Source organism: Phycodurus eques, chromosome 4 (assembly GCF_024500275.1).
Source record: "Phycodurus eques isolate BA_2022a chromosome 4, UOR_Pequ_1.1, whole genome shotgun sequence".
Lineage (NCBI taxonomy): Eukaryota > Metazoa > Chordata > Actinopteri > Syngnathiformes > Syngnathidae > Phycodurus > Phycodurus eques.
Genome location: NC_084528.1, coordinates 20,405,315 through 20,427,292, shown reverse-complemented (window position 1 = coordinate 20,427,292; position 21,978 = coordinate 20,405,315). Strand labels below are relative to the sequence as shown.

Here is a 21,978-nt window from a genome sequence, read left to right as displayed (position 1 = left end):
AATTTAATTTCACTCATGGAATGAATAAGTAATTTAATCGGACCATAATCTATTTTCTCACATGCATTTGGAAGATGTCAAGTGTGTTGTAGCAAAATGTTTAGTTCAAGGTGAATTTGAGGCATAATTCGCGACAACATGACACTGCTCATCACCAAAAGAGCATCCATCTCTACAGGGAAGCATGGTGGCGGCAGCATTGTGTTTTGGGGCTGGAGAGAATTATTAACAATTACAAAAACCTTCAAGCTTCAACTAAAAAGCAAAAAAAAAAGACATCAGGGAACGCCTACTTGAATATCTTAACTTTATTTGAGGTTCATCCGAAACACTTTAAAGGGTGGCAGGTCTGCGATGACTCCCATTTAATATGACTTTAAACACAGCCACATCCCAGTTAGCGGGTGTGCACACTTGTGCAACCGCACTATTTCAGTTGTTTATTTTAAATTCTCCCTTCAAAAAGATTAAAAAAATAATAATAATTATCACATGAGCTGTACAGGTTGTACGTTACATAAAGTTGAATTTATTTACCTTGGGTGTGTAGACTTTCTATAACCACTGTATCTATCTTTACATAAGTAGTAATTATTTTTAATTCAGTATATTTTTGTCATTATTCCCTTAGAAAAGGTGAGTCTGAAATCTTATATTAAAGTCACGATGGGGTCAAACGACTCCACGACCTTTGGCAACCTTCACCACTGGATCCCTGTTGGGTGTACTTTTAATTGGATTGAAAAAAAACCCAAAAAAACATGCCAGAAGTTGTGAGAAACCTCCCTTGCCGATGTGTGTCAGAGCGTAGCGATGGTGGTAACGTGAGAAACTCGTAAGGAAGGACATGAGGGACTATTTATAATACTCTGAAACGGGAGCCCCGAGCATGTGTTTCTGTCTGTCAGGGTGCATGACCGCCTCATGGACACACAGAAAGCTCTTTTCACCGCTCTAGATCCTGTCTTGACCGGACAGGACGTTGCTTGTTTTGTGGTGGTGGTGGTGGTGGTGGGGGGGGGGTTTGACTCACCTCTGCATTTTGGGCTCGCAAACTTTTAGCTTTCCTTCAACAACCCCTTTTGGATCTTTTCCTTCTATTTGGATCCTTTCTTTCTTTTCCAACCTAACTCGCCATCTGCTCTTCTGAGTCCAACTTTTCCTTTTTTTCACCACTTGTTCTCCACTCTTCCTCATTTTCCTCGTGGGAGGCTTTTTGAGGCTATGCTGTCCTCACCCACTGTCATCCTCCAACCTTATGGACTGCCGGTCTATCCGCAGACTACCACATGCTACCCCGGCATAGTACAGGTAAATTCTCATGTGTTGTTTCTGGTCCGTTTTGTTAAAAAGTTAACAAATCAGTTAGGCAGAAAGGAAGCTTTTTTTTTTTAACTATACAAAAAATGTGATGAGGCAAATGACCAACCAGAATCATGGTCATTATTGCTTACAATGCCCCCCAAAAGGCTACAAATGTCTCAGTTTTGTTTGTTAAAATTCCAAAATTAAAAGTTTTCGTAACATATTTTGAAACATTACTGTTTCCTTGAGCAAAACCTGTTTCTGCAGAAGATACTTGAGTTAATTAGTCTTGCTGTACCTAATCTTTAGCCCACTGTTCTCTTGTGTTGCAATGGTGGGGAACCAACAACCCGTGGGCCACAAATGGCCCTCCGGAGCTTTCGATCCGGTCCACCGTACAATTCTAAAAACAAATAAAACCTCAGAATTGTTATTAAAGGACCAAAGCATTTAAAATCCCGTAAGGTGAATACAGATATTTGTTTCTAAATATATTATACATTTAGTTTTAAGATAAATGCTGTAAACCTGTGCAAAGACTGAAAACGATATAGTTCGCATCAGTGGCTATCCGGTACATTTGCAAAGTGAAGTTAACTCGCTAGCGATGCCGAAATGCATCTTCCCTTCGGATAGTCAGCCGGCGTGGACACTTTAGAACGCTTCGTTGGTGGCGGTGAGTGCGCCCATGTCACGTAGAGAACGCGGAAGAGCGAATGAGAAAGAAAGTCCGACATGACAGCCAGCATGTGGAAAGGGGCTTCACGCTGGCGTAGCCGCTTTAGAGGGCCTAATTGGTGCGGTGTGGAAGAAACCCTCACTGATGGTGTAGCAGTACACTCGCCTGACTTTGGTGCAGGCAGCGTGGGTTCAGTTCCCACTCAGTGACAGTGTGAATGTGGGTGCGAATGGTTGTCTGTGTCTATATGTGCCCTGCGATTGGCTGGCGACCAGTTCAGAGTGTAGTCCGCCTTTTGCCTGAAGTCAGTTGGGGTAGGCTCCAGCGCCCTGCGACCCAAACCAGGAGAAGCGGTGTTGAAAATGGATGAATGAATGGAAAAGTCCCACGACAATATATTGTATTCCAGCCGCCGGAGGCTTTAAGCGGATATATTTTTGTGGCTCAAACGTGTAGTTATATTTTAGTCATAAGAAAGATGCTTGAGGAAGTGGCCTCCATTTTTCCGAGCCGTATTAGAGATATTTGATTGATAGTGGACAGTTGAGCGGGGAATGGTTTCAGCGTATTCAGTAGACAAGACCACAGCGCCTGAGAGCGGAGAGAACGGTTAGATTTTTCACAATTTTGAAACCTCATTTTATATACTTAGTGATTTTTTGGGGGGGGGGGGGTAATCATTAAAACTTGGCAGGGTTGTTAACAACACAACTCTCTGTAATGTGTCGAATATACAAGACATTCATTTTCCCTTTACAGGGACTTTAACCCATGTTTAAACTACAACCCCAATTCCAATGATGTTGGTACGTTGTGTTAAACATAAATAAAAACAGAATACAATGATTTGCGGATCGTGTTCAACCTATATTTAATTGAATACACTACAAAGACAAGATATTTAATGTTCAAACTGATAAACTTGATTGTTTTTAGCAAATAATCACTAACTTAGAATTTTATGGCTGCAACATGTTCCAAAACAGCTGGGACAGGGTCATGTTTACCACTGTGTTACATCACCTTTTCTTTTAACAACATTCAATAAACGCTTGGGAACTGAGGACACTAATTGTTGAAGCTTTGTAGGTGGAATTCTTTTTTGCCACCTATCCCAGTGTGTGTGTGTGTGTGTGTGTGTGTGTGTCTGACATGCCATCAATGCCACAATGCATCTGCAGGCTCCACCTTGTCAGCTGTATTTTTAGGCTCGCTCTCCTGAACAGATAATCACGGGAGGAGATTCTGTCACCTATCTGGTTTTCTGCAATCAGCTCCTCTTAAAATAGAGGGCGGGAGGGGGGGCTTGCATGTAGATAGTACAAGCAGCAGTCTCCAAATATTATTGGCAGAATGTTAGTGGTGATGGTGTTTACTATCATGTGCATGAACATAACTTTAGCAGTTTAAAATGATTAACAATTTAATTTAATTTGTAAGTTTATTTTGCTTTGCTCGATAAATAATACGTTGTACAGTATCTCTGACTCAATATATTGGCTTTAATTTTGTTTTCGTTTTATTTGATTACATTGAATGCATTTTGAATGTTATCATTTCACCTGACTAAGTACAATGCATTGGCTTGTATGACTGTTATTTTTTTGTAGATTTTAATTTGATTAAATTTAATTGAATTGAATTTACAGAAACCTGACTAAATATATTGCCATGTTGATATGTTTTTAGATATTGTTTGTTTATTTTGATAGATAAACAATATATATTGTAGCTCTGAATTAATATTTTGACTTGGTGAACATTTCTCAATTTTTTATTTTATTTTATTTTATTAAATTTAATCAATTAGAATTTGATAGCCCTGACTAAATGCAATACATGAGATTGTTAAGATGTTCTTTTAAAATATATTGTTTCTTTATTTTGTTTTGATAGTTAAAATAATTGCAGCTGTGGCGCCATATATTGGAATGTTGAGATTTTGATATAATGTTAGCAAATACATCTGTACATCTCTTGAATTTGAATTGGATAGACCTGACTAAATACAATGTATTGATTTGTTTGGATGCTGTTGTAGATATTTAATTATTTAATAATAATAATAATAACAATAAGGATAATAAGGATAAGTGGGACAGAGAATGGATGGATGGAAGATAATAATATAGTGATGATAATAATCACAATCATAATTCTGATCTATACTGTAGGTCTGACACAATATCTTGGTTCCTGAATTATCATTTATTTATTTACAATTATTTAAAAAGCTGGTATTTATGCAAAATGACCAATTTGAGGACTGCACTTTTTAGTAAAGCATTTCATATTTAACAGTACAAAATGTATACAGAAGAGCGTAACTTGAATTTCCCCTTGAAGGCACATGGTGAGATTAAAGACTTTTAAAACTTTTTTTGAGGGATCCATCCACACATCTTTAATACCGCTTATCTTACTGTAACTAAGGAGCCGATCGCAGCTGACCTTTGGCAAGAGGCGAGGCCATTCACACCCACGTTTACAACCCAAGGATAATTTTGAGTCTGAACTTAACCTACTATGCATGTTTTTGGAATGTAGGAGGAAATCGGAAATTCCTGCATAAAACCCACGCAAGCACGGGGAGAACATGCAAACCCCACACAGGAAGACCAGGGCCCAGATTTAAACCTCAGAACTGTGAGGTGGATGTGCTAACCAGTTGACCTATTTGAGGGATCATGTCAAAGAAATATTTTCCGACTGTGTCACTTGTGTTTGGAATAAGTCCATTCTATTCTCTACACCGCTTATTCCTGTTCAGGGTGGCGGGGCACTGGAGCCTATCCCAGCTGACTTCGGGCGAAAGGCGGACTACACTCTGAACTGCTCGTCAGTCAGTTGCAGGGCACGTATAGACACGGCCAACCATTCACACTCACATTCACACCGTCACTGAGTGGGAACTGTACCCACGCTGCCCGCACCCAAGTCTAGCGAGTGTACCACTATACCATCAGTGACCCTTGCAATAAGTCATTTGGCGCATTGTTGAAGAAGGAACAATTGTAGGAAAGGCAGGAAGCAGTTGAGAGAGAAGTGATAAAGTAGCATGATTATCAAACGACAGCTCTCCTTAAAAATGTAAAATCATTTGATTAAAATGCTTTAACAACAATAAGTGAACATGCAGAAGAGAAGATATGCCAATCATAAATAAACACAAGTACATTTTTGTGTCCTTACATACACAAGTGAAATGCTTTTACATACAGTAGTGACATGCTCTCACACGTTACGGAAAAGCTCTCGTTCACACAAGATATTTTTCCCCTCTCACATTCAGAAGTGAAATGCTCTCACACACTACTGTAACGCTCTTATACACACAAGTGAATTTTCATTTCCGCTCACATACGCAAGGGAAATGCTTTTGCATACACGAGTGAAACGCTTTCACACAGTACAAAGGTGAAATGCTTTTACATACACTAGTGAAATGTTCACCAACACACAAGGGAATTACAGTGGACCCCCGCATACCCGTGGTTCGGCACTCACAGATTCAACTTTTTTAAAATCATTTTTTCTTCATTTTTCTTTTTTTTTGTTTTTTTTTTTGGGGTGGTAACTCCAAAAATGCTTATTGGTGTTTTTTTCCCCACTTATTTAAGAGTTTTGCGGGTTTAAAAAAAAGTATCTATATTTTTGTCAATGGAATTATAACAGGCGCCTGCAAATAGTGGGGGTCTACTGTATTTTACTTCACACACACTAGTGAAATGCTTTTATAGACACTAATGAAACGCTGTCATGCACACGTCTGAACGGCGTATTTCAGTTTGTTCTGCGATTTCAAGTGTATGAGAGAGCATTTTATTTGTGCATATGAGGAAAAATGAATAAATAAATAAAAACAATTGTCTGTGTGAGAGTGTTTCAGTCGTGTATGTACGAGCATTTCACTTGCGTGTATGAGAACACCTCAGGAGAGAGTGTGAGCATGAATGATGTGCCCGACGGCCCCCCCTCGCTCGTCACATCTGCAATCGGTGTCGTATGCGTGGAAATGTCATGACAGCTGTCCAGGCAGCCACCTGGCCCTAGAGCTGTTGACCTGTGAACCTTGAGCTGACAGCTGAGGTGCTTTGAGAGGTGAAAAAGACAGACAGGACAAGTGAGCATCAAGAGACGAGGGGGGATGGACAGCGTGTCTGCACGACTGCTGACTCCGGACGGAGGGAATAAAACCAAGTAGGGCGCTGTACTGTATATCACGGTGCAGGATTCTGTTGGTGTCAGGAGAGTCCTGTTCACTTTCAATTGCCACTGTCAATATAATAGCAGTTCATTATTGTGCTTGTAATTTGCAGAGGTGTTGAATTCAGTGGTGATAAGATTGCGCTAGATTTTTCAAGTAGCTGTACTTCGCTTGAGTATTTTTTTTTCTGACAGCTGTTGACTTTTACTCCCTCCATTTTAAAACAGATACAATATATGCTAAAATAGTCTTGTACTTGTTTTTTAAATCACAAAAACCTGGCATTTGAACAGGGGTGTGTCGACTTTTTGTATCCACTGTAGTTCAAAGCTGTTGTGTTAAATGGTGATATCTACTACAAGTAAAAACAACTGTACATATAAATACAGTTTATACACGCTAAGTAGGGTCTTTTGCACTAGTCCAGAAAACTGCAAACCTTGCAAATTCAAGGTGGACAATATATGTCACAGTCTGTACTTTTTACTTTTACTTAAGTAAATGAGTTGAATACATACTTCTACTTTTGCCATACTCTTAATATCTGAACTTCTTTTTAAGCGAGAGTACTCTTGCCCCCTCTGGTAGAATTACATACATGGCACCACAATGGCAAGTGTCTCTAACATTCTGGTTACCTCATTTAACTTTGTGAAAAAGTTAACATGTTAGCAATGTCTCTCACTCTGAATAATTCAGGGCAGTAAGACATCAAATCCTCTCCGGCAGCGTTCATCAAAGTGAAGCATGTGTTTGTATATGAAGCGAAATTTCCGGCGCAGTGATTGACAGCCACAGATGAGCACAACTGGTGTGGCAGCCCCCCTGGCCCCTTTCTCCTCCCCTTGTAGCTGTGGCGATCATTTACCGGGAGTGGTGCAGGGTTAGCACTTATGGCGCTGTGGGCGGGTGGAGGGCCGCCATTAAAACATGCAGCAGTTGATGATGAGGGGCTCAGAGATCCAGGGGTGTGCGGAAGGGGTAAGACAATGCCTTCACTGTGTTACTATTGTCAACAAATAACCTGATCATTGTGTGTTTTTAAAATTTGTAACAATACAAGATTTGGAATGACTGAATGACTTTGGACTGTCATTCTAAAATGGGAACTAGAATGCGGGTGCAGGCAACTTTGGGAGACATTTTGAAGAGCGATGTGTGGTCTTCACTTGACCACAAAAGTAGCTCAAACAAAGAAATGCCCCAAAAATTTGAGAAAGTGTTGATTCAGCAATTACATTTATATCAAATGGACAATTCAGCAAAATTACTGCTGAGCATTTCCATTCTAAATAAGTTTACATTTATGGCTCAGTATATACAGTATTTGCTTTCCTTAAAAGAAATGCTTAAAATGTCATTAAAGTTGACATGTCACTATTTATTTTTACAATTTTTATTTTGTTTAAACTAGTTTACATTCGTTGAACCGTGTTGATTTGCGCTCATTAAAACAACTGCTTTAACTTTACAGCTATCTATCTATCTATCTATCTATCTATCTATCTATCTATCTATCTATCTATCTATCTATCTACAGTGGGAGGAAAAAGTATGCGAACCCTTTGGAATTTCTGCATAAATTGGTCATAAAATGTACTCTGATCTTCATCTAAAGCATAATAATAAACAAACTGAATCAGCTTAAACTGATACCAGACGAACAATTACAGTATATGTTTTCATATTTATATTGAAAATAACATAAACATTCACAGGCCCGCAAGGAAAAAGTAAGTGAACCTGTGGATTTAATAAGTGGTTGACCCTCCTTTGGCATCAGCAACCTGAACCAAACGTTTCCTGGAGATCAGACGTGCACAGTGATCAGGATGAATTTTGGACCGTTCCCCTTTACAAAACTATTGCAGTTCAGCAAGATTTCTGTTTGTCACCTCAAACATTTCCTCCCTGCTCTCCTTCTTCTCAGGGGGGCCCCACTCAGGAGGCAGGCCCCGGCGGCGCCGACCCCGCCCTGCCTCAAGTTTACGCCGCTGCCCCCTCCTACCCAGCCCCGGGTCAAGGGCCCCCGACGTCCGCTGGAAGGCTGCTGGATTTTAGCTCGGCGCACCCGAGTTCCGAGTACCCCGAACACGCCCAGCTCAGGGTGTATCAGGGCCCTCAGCTGGAGGGGGCCGAGCCTCTGGCGACCATCAACACGGTAAGCACCACAAGGAATGGAAGTCACACTACAAGACAAGACTGTGAAAAGCATTTACAATATTCCGTATCCTCGATATCCAGCTGAAGGTCCTTATACTAGTATGCTCTTTGTCGTCACTAGTAAGACAATTCAAGTATTCAGTACACTAGTAAAATGATTAGGGCACACTAGTATCTTACTAGTAAAAAAAAATCCCACTTGTATGTGACATTTCTGGACACTCGTAGGACAACTGCATGTTCCTAGTGAGGCAAAACTGTGCGCTAGTTTATATCTGTGTCCTACTAGTACTACTAGTGAAGTGCTAGATGTTCACTAGTAGGCAGGTATCATGCACTAGTCGCCTCCCTATCAAGAATATTGATAAATTCAGTGTGAGTGTCTGGGTGTAAGTTGTGGCCTACAGCAGTTTATTCCACGACATCCTACCACTACTGGATGACATTTATGCACAGTAGTAGGACAAGTTAGACATTAATAGTGAAGCAAAACTACTAATGGGCATTTTGGTGCAACTAGTAGGGTCCAAGGGCCTAGTAGTGTGTGACACATGTATTGTAGTTTGCCCTAGTGGTGTTACTAGTGTTGCATAGTGGTTCACTTGTAAGGTTTAATTGCGTACTAGTAGGCCAAACGTGGCAGTGGTAGTAGAAAAAAAAAGTAGGACAGTGATTCTACTCGTAGGTCGTACTTGTTCTGCTAGTGTGTTGAATTGTCATAAGTACAAAGTGCGTACTAGTACATGGATCTTCAGCTGGATATCAAGGATATTAAATCAATTATCAAAGGGCTTTCCATAAAATAAATGTTTGTGGGTTAATGTGCTAATTATATTCATCCTATCAGAGGCCCACCTTCTAATTTAAGAGACCCCCCCCCCCCCCCCCCCCCCCCCGCCGCCGCACCTTTGCATCCTTTTATGGGAAAAACCGCTGACACTCATTAAGGGCGACAGCTGAGAGTGTTGTTGAAAATAAATCCCCTCTTCACTGGGGCTCTTTTTTAACTGCCGATAAAACAGATTAGCTTTCATAGAATGAAGAAGTGAACGCCTGTGCTGATATTGTGTGAAGGTCCTTTCATACGCGGACTAGCAAACGTGTAAAAGACGTGATCTCCACCTGTCGTCCCCATTTAGAAATGTAGCGAAAGAAGACAAACAGATCAGGTAATTGGTGACATACAGTAACACTTTGTCATCCACTTGTGGTAGAGTGGGACTTCTAAAGCCCAATGCTCCAAAATTGAGCCTCTAAAACAGGGGTGGGCAAACTTTTGTACTCAAGGGCCAAGTCAGGTCATTCGTTGAAAAAGTAGAAAAAAAAGTTTATGCAAAAAATTGACTAATTAAGTTATAATTCCCATTTTTCATTTTATTATTTAAAATGAATTGTATTATAATTAATTAACTGATTGTTCAATCAAATCAAATGTTGACTGTATACTGTATGTCAAATTGATTAATTGATGTATTGTTAATATTTGTATAAAGTAACTGGAAAATAAATTCATGCAAAAAAAAAAAAAATACTGAAGGACTTTTATAATGTAAATGGTCAGTGGGACAACAGCAATACCATTTTCTGGAAAAATAATAAATCAAAAGTAAAGCAAAAATTAGAGTTGGTAGATTTCAGCCGAGTAAACATTGTAAGAAGGGATGTGCAAACTTTTGTGCTCAGGGGCCACATTTGATTTTTAAATTGGACAGATGAGCCAGGTCATTCATAGATGAGGTCAAAATATGTAAAATTGTTTATTGTAAATAATAAAATCACAATTCATGCACATTTAAATATTATCTATAATAGATTTAGTTGTAACCAACACTTGAATGTTTTTTTCAAAAAAAAGTATTTTACTATATTTTATGATTTTATTATTTACAATAAATCAATTAACACATTATTTAATGAGAAAAATAATATTTTTAAGTTATTTTAGAAAAAAACACTAATTATATAGAATGTAAATGTCAGGTAAATGCTCAGTGGGCCGGATTATGGCCCATTCTTTGCTTCTATGTATTGTCTGTCCTTGTTCTTCCTCTTGGCGGTGAGCAAAGCAGCTTAATGGCTCATTACTGCCACCAACTGATATTGTCCTCCCACTTCAAGGAAACCAATGTGAATTGATGGTGGCCGGATGTTGTGAAGTTTGTTGACGCCATCTAGTGGTGGGTGTCAGAAGCGCAGTCGTGCCTCAAGCTTTTGCTCGTATTTCAAGACAAAAAAAATCCTCCAAGGGACGGCTCGTATCTAAAAAAATAAACCCTTGTAAGTAAAGGCACTCATATTTCAAAGCGCCACTATACTTTCTTTTTGTTTAATTTAGTTTAATTATACATTCATTATACAGCAATTAACCTCAACTTGTACAACAGCTAAGAATGTCAAAATGTTACTTTGAGCCCAGAAAAAATTCATTGAAACATTGCTTTTGAAATGAGAACAACTTCAAACCGCGTCATCGAACACATTGGTTTTCTCTTTGGCAATTCCACTGTATACAGTGGGTAGGTGCTTTGCAAATATAAAAGCAAATAAACACATATATTGATAGTAGTGAGTTCTATTTGCATTTGTGTTCATGTGCCAATGTTTTCACTATATTCATCATTCATTGTTGACTGTTTTGTCTGCAAGTGGTTCTTATGAAACAATTTTCACAAATTTCTCAAGGCTCCATGGTTTTATAGTTATGTTATTTATTTATCTGGATTACGGTACCTTACGGCATTATTTAAGTTCTTACTTCCTTATATTTGTAGCCAGATGTTTCATTTTTTATTTCTCATTGAACTACAAGAATGTATCACCATGACATCTAACACAAGAGCTGTATCTACATTTGTGCTTCCATAGTGCGGTTGTACACAACAGCAAACAAACATATTGTTAAATGAATACCCGTCTGACAGTGTTATTCAAAACTTTCATCATATTACTCTTATATTCTTTTATTTATCATACGTATTATGAACTCACCAAAGCCTGACTTGATACAGTTCTTTTATTGAGTCTCTTTCATGAAATGACTCAAATATGTCTTAACATGTCAACAGTGTTCTATTTTTGTGCTTTCATGACTCAGAATGTCCCATCAGGATCATGTGTTAAACTGAGATGTCTAAAGGTGCATTTAAGACTGCTGGGAATTTTTTTACAGCAAGTCCCACCAAAACAAACAGTTCTCCAAGTAGCACATCTTGACCAACGTTAAAATATAGTGGCTTTTTTGTAAGCCAGTTTTATTGTAAGCCACTGAAGCGATTAAATATAGCACAAAAAAACTACACTTGAATAAAAACTCGGTTAAAATCTATTGCACACAGTTTTAACAAAAATATACCTAAATTAAAGTTTAAAAGCAAAAACGTCTTCAAGAATAAATGTAAAACTTCACACTTGTTTTGAATGCAGCATACCGAAAGAGCACCTGTTAGCTATAAGAAGACATACACATATACTAAATACTCTCGTGCATCTGTGATGTCTCCTTCTTCTTCTTCTCCTAAATAATCTTTTGTGTGGCCCCGTATATTTTATGACTATAGAGACCCCCACCCCCCCCACCCCCCGCCCCACCACACCCCCAGACACACAAGGCTCCATGCTGGGAGAAAGTTGAGGCGCCGCCATGGAAAAGGGGGAGGGGGTGAAAGGGGGACGCAGACCAGATGACCCCCACCCTCTCTCCCACTCCGAAATATCACATCACAGGTCCAGAACAAAATTCTGCATCGTGACATGACACCACCAAACCAGCTCAACCCTTGCTCCCCCCCACCCCTACCTCGCCCCCTGCGCTCCGCCCCCACAGTGGTGCGTTTGTGTGAGTGTGTCTGTGTGTGTGTGTGCGTGCGTGCGTGTGCTTTTTCTGAAACAGCCTGTGATGTCGCAAGATGAATACCTAACCAATGTCCAAATAAAGTAGTCGTACATTGATTGGTATCAAGGAAGTGATACATCTCAACTGAGAGACAAGCTTTGTATGTTGGGGAGGAGCTCAGGTTAGCCTGGGTTGTTAATGGAAGTCTTTGTTACATGTGCATTTACAGTATATGTGCACTTGTGGCGCACATTTTGAATATAAAATCATCTGTAAGCCGATTATTTTAATGGGTGATGTTGCAAGATGAGTTTTAAATGTTTGTGGTATTTTTACAGTTTAAACTATTATTAAAGCAATTATAGACATTTTTGATGGGGCGTCAATTAGTTCATGGCTTTTCACTATTATAATTATTGCATTATAATTATATATAATAGCGGGGGATTACTGTACATACATTATAATTCACTGATTTCAGGGGGAAAAAACGAGAAAATTAATGCAACACACATAACAGGAGTCTTGATAATGTAATTGCTTTGTGGGCCATAATACTTAGTGTGTGTGTGTGTGTGTGTGTGTGTGTGTGCAAGTGTGTGTGCGTGTGTGTGTCTTCTCCTCCTCTCCCACCCACCCTCAAGCATATTAATGATGACACTTTACCTTTAACCCTTGGCAGAAAAGCAGCACCTTGACCTCAGACTGACCCGTTTGGAACGTTCAGTTGTGCTCTTTTTTTCTTTGTGTCTCTTGTTTTTGGGGGGTTCTTCTTTAAAGCTTTCTCCCGCTTCATTTTTTCCTCTGTGCTACATACAGGCCTCACTGGAAAGCTAATAATACCCTCTTGTGCGTATACATTTTGAATGCATTTATTTGCACCCTCCCTCACTGCGCAAGTTTGAACTCATTCACTTTGTGTATATACAAATGATTTAACACGCTGGTTTCCCCAACACATTGATGCACACACTCAATCTGAGCGCACATTAGCATCGTGGTGCATTGTGAGACAGTGAATGTTTCTTTCTTTTCCTTTCTTTACTTCTGGTATTGTGTTGCATGGAGCAGTTCAAAACAGATGGACTCCCCCCCCCCCCCCCCCCCCCCACCCCCTCCCCCCAGCATTGCTGCAGTTGTACAGTATGTCTCAGCTGCTTGGGTAGACTGATAAACTGTATTAGAGCCTTCTTGAAGCCGTTTTGTTTGTTTTGATTTTTATTATTCTTAGGCCAAATAAGTTTCCAAGTATACGAGACAAATGGGCATTTTTACATTTGGAGTTATCATAAGTGGCATGGCAGCAAGTTTGATGACTCGCCATAAAACACTGAAGTCTAATAACCCAGCTCCACACACTCTGATCTAGATCATATGTCCCCCCGGAATTGACTGAAAATTCAGCACCCTTTGGTTGGCATGTCTATCTTGAGTAGACCCACTAAAAAGTCTAACGAAGCCATGATCCAAAGTACAGAGGAAGCCTGCCGTCTTGGTTTGTAGTGGCCATTTTGGCTTGGTAGCACCTTTTGAATCTTAACCACGTCAGTTTCACTCAGCCGTAGCACCATGAAATCTGGTAGGCATGTCTATCTTGAGTAGACCCACAAAAAAAGTTTCAAGAACCCATATCTGAAAAGAAACAGGAAGCCTGCTATTCTGGGTTGAAGAGGCAATTTTGGCTCGGTAGTGCCCTTCAAAATCTTAATAAGAATTCAGCCCCCGATGCCAGTTTCACATCAGAACACGAAATTTGGTAGACATGTCCAGGATGAGTAGACCCACAAAAAAGTCTCAAGAAGCCATGCCACAAAAGACACGAGAAGCCCAGCATTTTGGTTTGAAGCAGTCATTTTATGCTTATTTTGCCCATCTCCAGGGACCCACCAAAGACACGGACCCGTCCAAAAGATTTTGTTTAAACAAAAATGAATTTATTAATGTTGCAACATGAAAATTCGTAAACATGTCTATTATGAGTAGAGCCACAAAAAGTCTCAAGGACCTATGCCTGAAATGATGCGTGAAATCTGCAATTTTGGTTTCAAGCAATCAAGCGAGATTTTGTTAACAAATTTTAACCACGAGGACGACGCTAAATTGTGAAACATTTTAGTTTTCGTCATTGGGTGTGGGCCAAGCGTGACAGCGAAGTTTAATGGCTCACCATAAACCCCAAAAGTCGAATTACTCAGCACCACAAAGTCAGAGGTTGATCGAAAGTCCCCTTGTAATTCAGCACCCACAGTGTGGAATTTGGCAGGCAAGTCCATCATAAGTAGATCCACATAAAAACGTCTAAAGAAGCCGTGCTCGAAAATACACAGATGTCTGATATTTTGGGTTCAAGCTGTATTTTTGGCCATCCTTGAAAACTTGACATCTGCAATCAATTTTGTCCAATTGCTACCAAATTCAAACCAGATGGATGACACAAAATGTTGGAATAGTTGATTTTTCGTCATTGTGTGTGGTGGAGCATGGCGGCAAAATTTTATGATGGTATTTTCTTATTCACAATTAGGCATTTTACCAGCAGTACAGTTAGTTGGTGTACTTTTCTACAAGCATGTCTTGAGACACTAAAACGGGAACCCCCCCCCCCCCCCCCCCCCCCCCCCCCATGCCCCCTTCCTGTCACGCCTCCTCACATTTGCCTGAGAGGGATCACTGGTTGCGGAATGCTCTTTGGTTTGGATCACCTGACCTGGTGGAAATGTCTTGTCTAATGTTTTGCGATGCTTTGTAGACAACCAGGAAGTGATCAAATGCCCACCACCCACATCCGTCCTTGCACTTCCTCTCACAAGCTCTCTTTTTCCACCTGTTTCCCCCTTTTTTTTTTTTTTGGTCCGTTGTCCTTCTTTGGCCCATAGGAGGAAGCATTGGCCCCCGTGACCTCAGACCCCCAAGCTCTGAGCGCATCTGTGACATCTGGCGGCAGCGGGGGGAATGGGAGTGATGACGAGGGGTCCGGTAAGGCCCAGCCTAAACGCCTCCACGTTTCAAACATCCCATTTCGCTTCCGGGACCCTGACCTCCGGCAGATGTTTGGGGTACGGACTTGTATACAGTATATATAATGCGGTGAAAACGTATTTGCCCACTTCCTAATTGCTGATTTCCTTTTTTTTCCAATCACACTTAAATGTGTCACATCATCAAGACAATTTTAATATCTCACAAAGACAACCCAAGTGGATACAAAACGCAGTCTTTAAATGAAAATCTTTAAAAATGGTGAAAAAAGTGATTGTGTTTTTGTACAGCTGTTTTCGATTTCATTGGCCGTACACTGGCCTGATTACGGCGAGTTTTGTTGAATTAAGAAATCACGTAGTAGGCTACAAGATGTCAAAAAGCAATGCATTAAGCCACAATCCAAATAAATTCAAGTGCAAATAAAAACAGTGATTCAAATCAATCAGTCTGGAAAAGGTTATAAAGCCTTTTCCAAGGCTTTGAGCCTCAAGCTAACCACGATATCCACAAATGAACAAAACTGGGAACAGTGGTGAACCTTCCCCCGGTGTGGTCTTCCAACCAAAAATGACTCTACGAGTGCAACAACGACGAGTCATCCAGGAGGTTACAAAAGAACTCAGAGGGGCAATATCAGGCGTCACTTGCCACTCAACGATAGGAAAGACGGAAATCACTGCTGACAAAACCAAACACAATCGCTTGTCTCATATTTCCCAAAAACATCTTGATGATCCACAAGACTTTTGGAGAAGTGTTCTGTCGACTGACGAGACAAAATCCCTCCACAGCGATGCGCAAGACTCATCACCAGTTACGCAAACGCTTGATTTCAGTTGCAAGCGTAATATATGTGCAAAACAAAATCGGAAAATCAGGATGGAGCATATACGTTTTCATGGCACTGGAAATAACAACAACCATCATATTTACACTCAGCATCATTGTAATACAAATCTATCTTCCAGCAATTTGGAAAGATCCTGGATGTAGAGATTATCTTCAATGAAAGGGGGTCAAAGGTAAGCGTCAGGGAATTGAAAAGCACTTGATTAAGATGTAAATTGGAGATATTAACAAAAGTCCCACTAACTGTATATGCACATGCAGGGATTTGGGTTCGTCACTTTCGAGAGCGCAGCCGAGGCTGACCGAGCACGAGAGAAACTGAATGGCACAATTGTGGAAGGGAGGAAGATTGAGGTGAGATATGTCACCGGTTTCCATAGCAACAAGTCACTGGATGGACAGGATAAGGGATATTCATTTTTAGTCATGGCGAGAACCCAAACATTGGTGACTTCCTAAGGAAAAAAAGAGGATGCCTGTATATATTTTTTGATTTGTCAGTTGTCAGTTGTATTTATCTATTGATTGATTGATTGATTTATTTGCCCCTTCAGGTCAATAATGCCACTGCAAGGGTAGTTACCAAAAAGCCACAAACACCGCTTGTGAATGGTGACCTTTCAAGTAAGACACAACTTCATCAATGATTGCTCGTATTTCTCAGCTGTAAATGTGTTCTCGTCTGTGCAGCTTCTGGGTGGAAAATCAACCCTGTCATGGGAGCCATGTACGCACCGGAACTTTACACGGGTCAGTAAACGCAGTATAACGCAATACAATACAGCAAAGCAACAACTGACTTGTTTCTAATCCAGCTGCCTCTTCTCGTCATACAGTCGCCGGTTTCCCGTACCCGGTGGCGGCGCCCGCTCTGGCCTACCGCGGCTCAGCGCTGAGGGGTCGGGGTCGGACCGTCTATAACGCCATCCGCTCCGCGGCCGCCACTCCCGCTGCTGTGCCCGCCTACCCCGGGTAAAGACATGCATATGAGTTTGCCATGGTGGCACAGGATGTAAACTACAATCTGGATTGTTTCCACCCTCAATGTCAGCTACAAACAGTGGCTGTGTTCAGAATGACTCCCTATACACTAACTGAAATAGACTGAGGAGAACTAAAGTCAACTACATTTATGTGAATGCAGCTGAACTGGATTGGACTGTTCATAATATGGTCCCTTTAGACTATTCTTTGCCCAACCCTGTTCTAGTCGCTAATGAAGTATCATAAAGAGCAGGCGCCCAACGTGGGTCTCGACCCCACAACCCTGAGATTAAGAGTCTCATGCTCTACCAACTGAGCTAGCGAAAAGACCCCCGACATGTGTTGTGTTTCTAAATACATTAAACAGCTGAATTGACATCTTAAACCTTTTTCACCTTCTCAACTGGCCAGACTTTTTGGGCGGGGCTGTACTGAGCTCGAATTTACTAAACTAAAGTAAAACAAATTAACAGACTGGACAAGACTGGACTATTTTGGACTGGATTGGACTGAGCAGTACTAACCTTAACTGAACTGAGTTGGACTAAACTGGACTGGACTAAACTCAGCTTTCTTGGACTAAACTGGACTAGACTAGACTGGCCAAAACTTGATTGGATAGGACTAAGGAACACTAAAATTAAACTGAGCTCAGTTCTCCCCTCGACGAAATCTATCTTGATTGTATTTAATTAAGTGATTCTTTCACGTGGCGGCACGGTGGCCGACTGGTAAGAGCGTCAGCCTCACAGTTCTGAGGACCCGGGTTCAATCCCCGGCCCCGACTGTGTGGAGTTTGCATGTTCTCCCCGTGCCTGCGTGGGTTTTCTCCGGGCACTCCGGTTTCCTCCCACATCCCAAAAACATGCATAAATTGGAGACTCTAAATTGCCCGTAGGTGTGCATGTGAGTGCGAATGGTTGTTTGTTTGTATGTGTCCTGCGATTGGCTGGCAACCAGTTCAGGGCCCTCCTGCCCGATGACAGCTGGGATAGGCTCCAGCACGCCCGCGACCCTAGTGAGGATAAGCGGCTCAGAAAATGGATGGATGGATGGATGGATGGATGGATGGATTCTTTCATGTACCACGGGAGGGAGCCTGTGTACCACTAGTGGTACTCGTACCACACTTTGAGAATCATTGGACTAAGCTGAAGTAGACTGGACTCAACTGGACTGACTAGGACTAAATTGAACTGAGCTGCTCTTAACCCTACTGAAGTTGAATGGGCTATACTGGCATGAACAAAATTAAAGTCCCGCTGGACTAAGAACTGAACTGTACTGGGAAGATGCTGCAACAATTCCATTATGTTTTCCACGTTTTCTTATCAGGGTTCTGTATCAGGATGGTCTCTATGGAGCAGAAGTCTATGTAAGTCACAACACTCATATCCCTGGCATAGCTTTGGTCATTGGTAACATGATGTGTTCCCCTTCAGGGAGGTTATCCTGCTGCGTACAGGGTGGCTCAGTCAGCATCTGCTGCTGCTGCAACATACAGTGACGGGTAGGTAGAAATTTCCTAGTAAACCTTCAACCTGGAACTCCCATTATGGCAATTGTATATACTATGGACCACCGCTATAGTGTTTAATAGAGAAAATCCGCTGATAACTGACATCCATTGTAATTGCATTGGGAATGTTGGTTTTTTTTAAACCTCAGAAATTCTTGAATAAGTAGGGATAAACCACCAGCAAGTGTTTTCGGGGTTGCCCGAAAAACAAAAACAAAAAGAAAAATGGAAAAAAGGAAAAACAAAATGGGAAAAAAAAAAAAGATTTTTTTTTTTTCTTTTACAAAGAAAATCCTCAGCTAGGTGAATATGCGGGTGCCGTGTGCAGGGGCCCACTATATAATAATATAGTATATAATATTTACATATTGTGATGATGTCACTAGATATGGCCGCGTGTACACCACAGCCGCAGACCCCTATCACCACTCGGTGGGACCAACAACCACATATGGCGTTGGTACTGTGGTGAGTACACACACACACACACACACACACGCACACACACACTAACAACAACTGAAAATGTTACTTTACTTGAATGTGTTTTTTTCAGATTAGACAGATTTTGTTTTAATTCCGGATGGTCATGGTTGCTTATTTCATACCTGTAGCAAAAATAAAAATAAAAAAATAAATAAATCTTAAATAGGATGGATGGGGGAATATCTTGCATCGCCGAATGTTACTTCATCATTGCGCTCCCTGCTTCAAACTGTTCATTACCATTCACAGTTGAAGTGTAAATATAAAACAAAGAGAATGAACTCTTTTGTGTTTTATGAAAGTCCACTAGCTTAATGCTAACACACAATGCAAAACGCCAAAGACGGCCTAACGAAACTAGCACCGATGTTGCTGTAGTTATAAGCTTGACAGCAACGCAGATTTGAAAACAAACGGTGCAACAAAACATGTAGACAGACACTATAACATTACTCCCAGGCATATATTCTTTATTCTCTGCACACAAAAAAAAAACTCATATTACTGCAGCTTACGCAGTCAAAATGCTTCGTGTATTCCATCCATCCATTTTCTGAGCCGCTTCTCCTCACTAGGGTCGCGGGCGTGCTGGAGCCTATGCTTCATGTAGTATTTGTCTTTATTATACTCCCCAACTGGTGGCAAAGGCACGCACACCTGAAAGAGCATAATGTCAATGGGCATTGAACTATGAAATCATGGTGCACAAACGTTTAATCCTTTACATTCTATTTAATTACATTATTGTTTTATGTTTTTATAAAACACAACGCTATTCCTCTTCTAGAACATGGTGCAAACATTTTTGTTAAACTGGATTGGACTTTTATATATAGGCACATCTCAATAAATTAGACTAGTGTCATAAATTTCATATCGTTAGGTAGTTCAATTCAAAAAGTGAAAGTCATTATAGAGATGCACTAAACACACGCAGAGTGCAATATTACAGTTTCTTTTAATATATATGTGTAGTTTGATTATAGCTTACATCAAACTAAAACCCAAAATTCACCATTTCTAGAAACTAGAAAATTACATAACAATCAAGAAACAATGAAAATGATTAATGGTAGACGATTAATTAATTGTAGATGTAAATGTAGAAATTAGGCCTTCTGAGAAGTATTTTTTTATAATGTATCAGTACTGAAATGAATGAACTTATCTGCCATATTCTACTTTATTGAGCTGTATCTGGAGTACTTTGTTACTTCCCACCACTGATTGGCTCTCACCACTTCCTGCGACGCATTCACAGGCCAGTTTGTACAGAGGAGGATACAACCGCTTCACTCCCTACTGATGCGAGCCACTGTGACCTGGATGCTGCACACAGGAAGTGACTGGACAGACCTGAAGTTGTAAATATTGTGTACTATACTGTTCTCCATGCCAACTCATGCCCAGCACACGCATTGCATTATTATACAAGTGAACTTCAAAGGAGGACTCATGTTGCTAGAACACCGCTTTGGGAGATATCCGGATCTTTTTTTCACAGGTCAAACTGTACAACATTTTCACACGTTTGGATGATGTCTCTATTTAAGTGTGTGTGTTGTGTGTGTGTGTGTGACACAAGTGTGACACTGCTTTCACAATGACTTTTTGGCCCCTTGCAGAGTTGACTGGATTTGATTTTTGACTGGATATTTTTTTCCCCCAACAAACTACCTCTTTTCTTTTAGCTTTTCTTTCTGATCTCGCTGTGTGTGATGTTTACCTCTTAATAAAACTCTTTTCATCTTGCTTTCTTCTACAACGCTTTTTTTTTTCCATCTCAGATTCCACTTGTGTGGTTGTCCTTTGTTTGCATTGCCTGAAAAAAAATGAGGCCTTATTGACCTTTCAATCAACAAGGCTCATATTGAAACTAAAGCCTTTTGTTGAAAATTATTTTCTCAGCTTTATTACTTCCAACATGGCTTACTTCTGGTCTGTTATGGCTTCTACTTCTTTCCTATGTATAAAATACAATATTACGGGGTTTAATTACTATTTATTACTTCCCTGTTTTACTTTTTCGAGATTTGTATCTGTTTTGCTTGCCCTTAACTGTCTCTGGCTTAGTTCTTTTGCATGATGCTTCACTCTGCTTTTCTCGGATTGAGTCCTTTGCTTAGCTGCTTCATATTTCTGTTTCTATTTTCCTTTTTGCTTGCTGTTTTCTGCATCACGTTTCTCTTTGACTTGGTTTCTGTATTTCTACACTTCTTTTGCAGCCTTTCTTTTTGCTCCTCAGCTTTTGTTTTTTGTAGTTGTGCTTAACATTTATAATGCTAAGCCTTTAGAAAGATGACCACAGGTGTACTACCAGTCAAGTTTGGACACTAATACAATTGAATGAGAAACTGTGTCCGAACCTTTGACTGGTAGTGTAGCTTCCTTAGTAGTTCACATATTCAGTGGTGCCTTGAGAAACGAGTGACCCGATTTGTTTTTCGATAGGAGCTGTCGATTGGCCTAGTTTTTGCTTTGACTTGCTGTAGTTTGGCATAGTGAAAAAATATTTTAAACAGAGGCTTCAAGATGTTTAATGGCACTCCTAATTAAGGTTTACTGCCCAACTAATCATAAAACAGAGATGTACAGTTTTTAACAGAGCCACATAACTTTGCCTTTTAAGTTTGCTTGCTTAATGCTGACAAATAATGACAAGTCAAAGACTAACGAATTGCATTTGTGGCAATTATAACCCTTTAAGGCAGTGATTCCCAAACTTTCGCTGATGGGCCCCGTTGGTTCATAAGTCATTTATGTGGGGGGTTGGAAATCAAAACAGGACATACATACACATTTTGCTTTCAGTCCACTGTAGTTTGTCACACATTGTAATAATTAAAATGTCTGAAATAAACTGCAATGGACATATTACAATGTAATTAATACAAACTAAACAAAATAAAAAAAATAAAACTGCCATAAACTGCAGGTTGTAATAAGCGTAATTGTTTTCAAGCATCTAAACT

General features: G+C 40.3%; 1 protein-coding gene across 1 annotated transcript; it reads left to right on the top strand.

Moving 5' to 3' along the window:
• Positions 1–1,038: 1,038 nt before the first annotated feature.
• Positions 1,039–20,718, top strand: rbfox1l (RNA binding fox-1 homolog 1, like). The gene is made up of 12 exons (XM_061675676.1): positions 1,039–1,311; positions 8,122–8,352; positions 15,063–15,242; positions 16,137–16,190; positions 16,279–16,371; positions 16,572–16,641; positions 16,708–16,767; positions 16,854–16,989; positions 18,337–18,376; positions 18,444–18,511; positions 18,907–18,988; positions 20,268–20,718. Exons 1-12 carry the CDS (start codon positions 1,225–1,227, stop codon positions 20,310–20,312), a joined length of 1,146 nt encoding a protein of 381 aa, XP_061531660.1. The 5' UTR covers positions 1,039–1,224; the 3' UTR covers positions 20,313–20,718.
• The last annotated feature ends 1,260 nt before the right edge of the window (positions 20,719–21,978 follow it).

Excerpts from the sequence above, each read along its gene's own strand:
- rbfox1l (XM_061675676.1), top strand. The coding sequence starts at position 1,225 with ATGCTGTCCTCACCCACTGTCATCCTCCAACCTTATGGACTGCCGGTC. Across the intron at positions 16,768-16,853 it reads CGCACCGGAACTTTACACGG|TCGCCGGTTTCCCGTACCCG; the intron begins GTCAGTAAACGC and ends CTCGTCATACAG. Across the intron at positions 18,989-20,267 it reads CATATGGCGTTGGTACTGTG|GCCAGTTTGTACAGAGGAGG; the intron begins GTGAGTACACAC and ends ACGCATTCACAG.